Source organism: Lottia gigantea, assembly GCF_000327385.1.
Source record: "Lottia gigantea unplaced genomic scaffold LOTGIsca_568, whole genome shotgun sequence".
Taxonomy (NCBI): domain Eukaryota; kingdom Metazoa; phylum Mollusca; class Gastropoda; family Lottiidae; genus Lottia; species Lottia gigantea.
In genome coordinates this window covers 41,645-43,494 of record NW_008709939.1, presented here as the reverse complement: position 1 = coordinate 43,494, position 1,850 = coordinate 41,645, and the positions used below count along the sequence as shown (strand labels likewise).

General features: G+C 31.0%; 1 protein-coding gene across 1 annotated transcript; it reads right to left on the bottom strand.

The window, feature by feature from the left end:
• Nucleotides 1–114: 114 nt before the first annotated feature.
• Nucleotides 115–1,458, bottom strand: LOTGIDRAFT_175935 (hypothetical protein; the record flags this gene model as incomplete). The annotated part of the gene is made up of 4 exons (XM_009063282.1): nucleotides 115–297; nucleotides 652–729; nucleotides 1,122–1,346; nucleotides 1,399–1,458. 4 exons carry the CDS (start codon nucleotides 1,456–1,458, stop codon nucleotides 115–117), a joined length of 546 nt encoding a protein of 181 aa, XP_009061530.1.
• Nucleotides 1,459–1,850: the final 392 nt, after the last annotated feature.

The following is a 1,850-nucleotide window of genomic DNA, read 5'->3' as shown; positions in this document are numbered from 1 at the left end:
GACAACATCAGATACTTGAGTGTATAATTTTGTATGGCCACCCATTCAGTCTTAAGTTTTTGTCCAATATCCAAAGTTTTATTTTTTTAATTTTCAATCTGAAGTAAAGAGAAGCTAAACTTGAACAATTAATACATCATGATTTAAACCATACCTTTCATTGCTGCCAATGCCTGGCATAAAACAGGAGGCGGGGCCAAGATTCAATAGATGATTGGTCTGTTTAATAATTGACAGCCATTCTGGATCTAGTTGTAATTTGAGAGGAATGTTGTTGTCATGGGGAATATCTATAACCTACAAATTAATCAATATTTATATCAGTTGTCATTGGTAATAATATTTAATTCTATCAACAATAGCATGAATTAATGTATATGCTAATGTTTATCTATGTAAGTAGGAGCTCAAAAGCTAATATTGTATTTTATGTACATTCGCATACCTGAAGAACTGCAAAAGCTTAAAAACATGAGCAAATTTTTCAAACTCCAAATTTTTTAGTTTCCAAATTCTGTTAATTTTTTAGATATGTTCATATCCAAACTTACATGAAATTCAATTATTACTGTATAAATGAAGATCTTATATTTTCAAAAGAAAAAATAAACAAATTTATCACAATAATACAAGGGCAATAACTCTATTTACCTGTAAGAAATTGCGTCGAGGAAGACACTTATCTAATGATAAAAACTTGGTTAATTTTTCTTCTTCACCATTATTAGTCTGTAAAATATAAAACACATAACAAACCAAAAAATATTCAACAGATAGAGAGACTCTTATGATTCTTACAATTTATGAAAGCAACAGAACATTCAATACAAGTTGGAACAGAGTTAGAACGTGTTCCTGCAGACAGAATTCAAAATGGCAGAGAAGAAAATAGATGGGAATATTAGGAATGTCACACTGTTCGATTGGGGGTAGAATTGCATATGATGGAACCTGATCTGAATTTTCCAATCGAGTGCTACCATGAGCTCTGTAGGCATCAAGTTGGGTTGTAAACTACTAAACAAAGGTGCTGTGCTAAATGTATGAAAATTCTGATTCCAGGGCCAGTGTTTTTGATGTTAATCTGACATGAACTTTCAACCAAAATATTGATGATATACCTGATGTTGTACAATAGCTGGAAATTTAACATGTAGATGAGCAGCAAACCAATAATCTGGTTTTAAAACATGTAACAATTCTTCATTAGGTTCACTTCCTAGCTTATTCTGTTCTATTTCCTCAGCGAAAAATGATTTTTTGCGTAATAATTCTTTGACGTTACCATAGTTATAAATACCACGAGGCCAGTCATGTGACAGGAAAATATCGATGGGTCTTGATACCTGTAAACATAAGAGATATTTCAAGTTTCATAACTGGGGCTATGTTTTGGACCCTCTTTCTCATGTGAAGAAAAAGTGAAAGTCTACAAATAGAGAGAGAGTATTGCTGCATTGTATTCTCAGAAGTTTCCAGGGGAGCTTATTCTGGAAAACTTAACTTAAGATGATTTTATTGTTGCAATCATCTGATCAATCAATAAAATTAATTTTAAGTTTTGTTTAATTATCCAATCAGATTACTGGATTAGGATTTATTTGGAGAATATGAGGAATTCCAGGTTAGATGTAGTAATTAAAACCACTGATATATAATGGGAAGTTATCACATTATAATAAGCAAGTTGAAAGTGTGCAAGTTTCAGGCTATATAATGTGTACGATGGTAACAGATAATATCAACTTTGTAACAAAATCTATAATGTCCTATAAATGTAAGATAGATATAAGCTTATATTTTAATTCTATTACTAGTATAAGGTTTTATAAGAGATACTCTGTTACAGA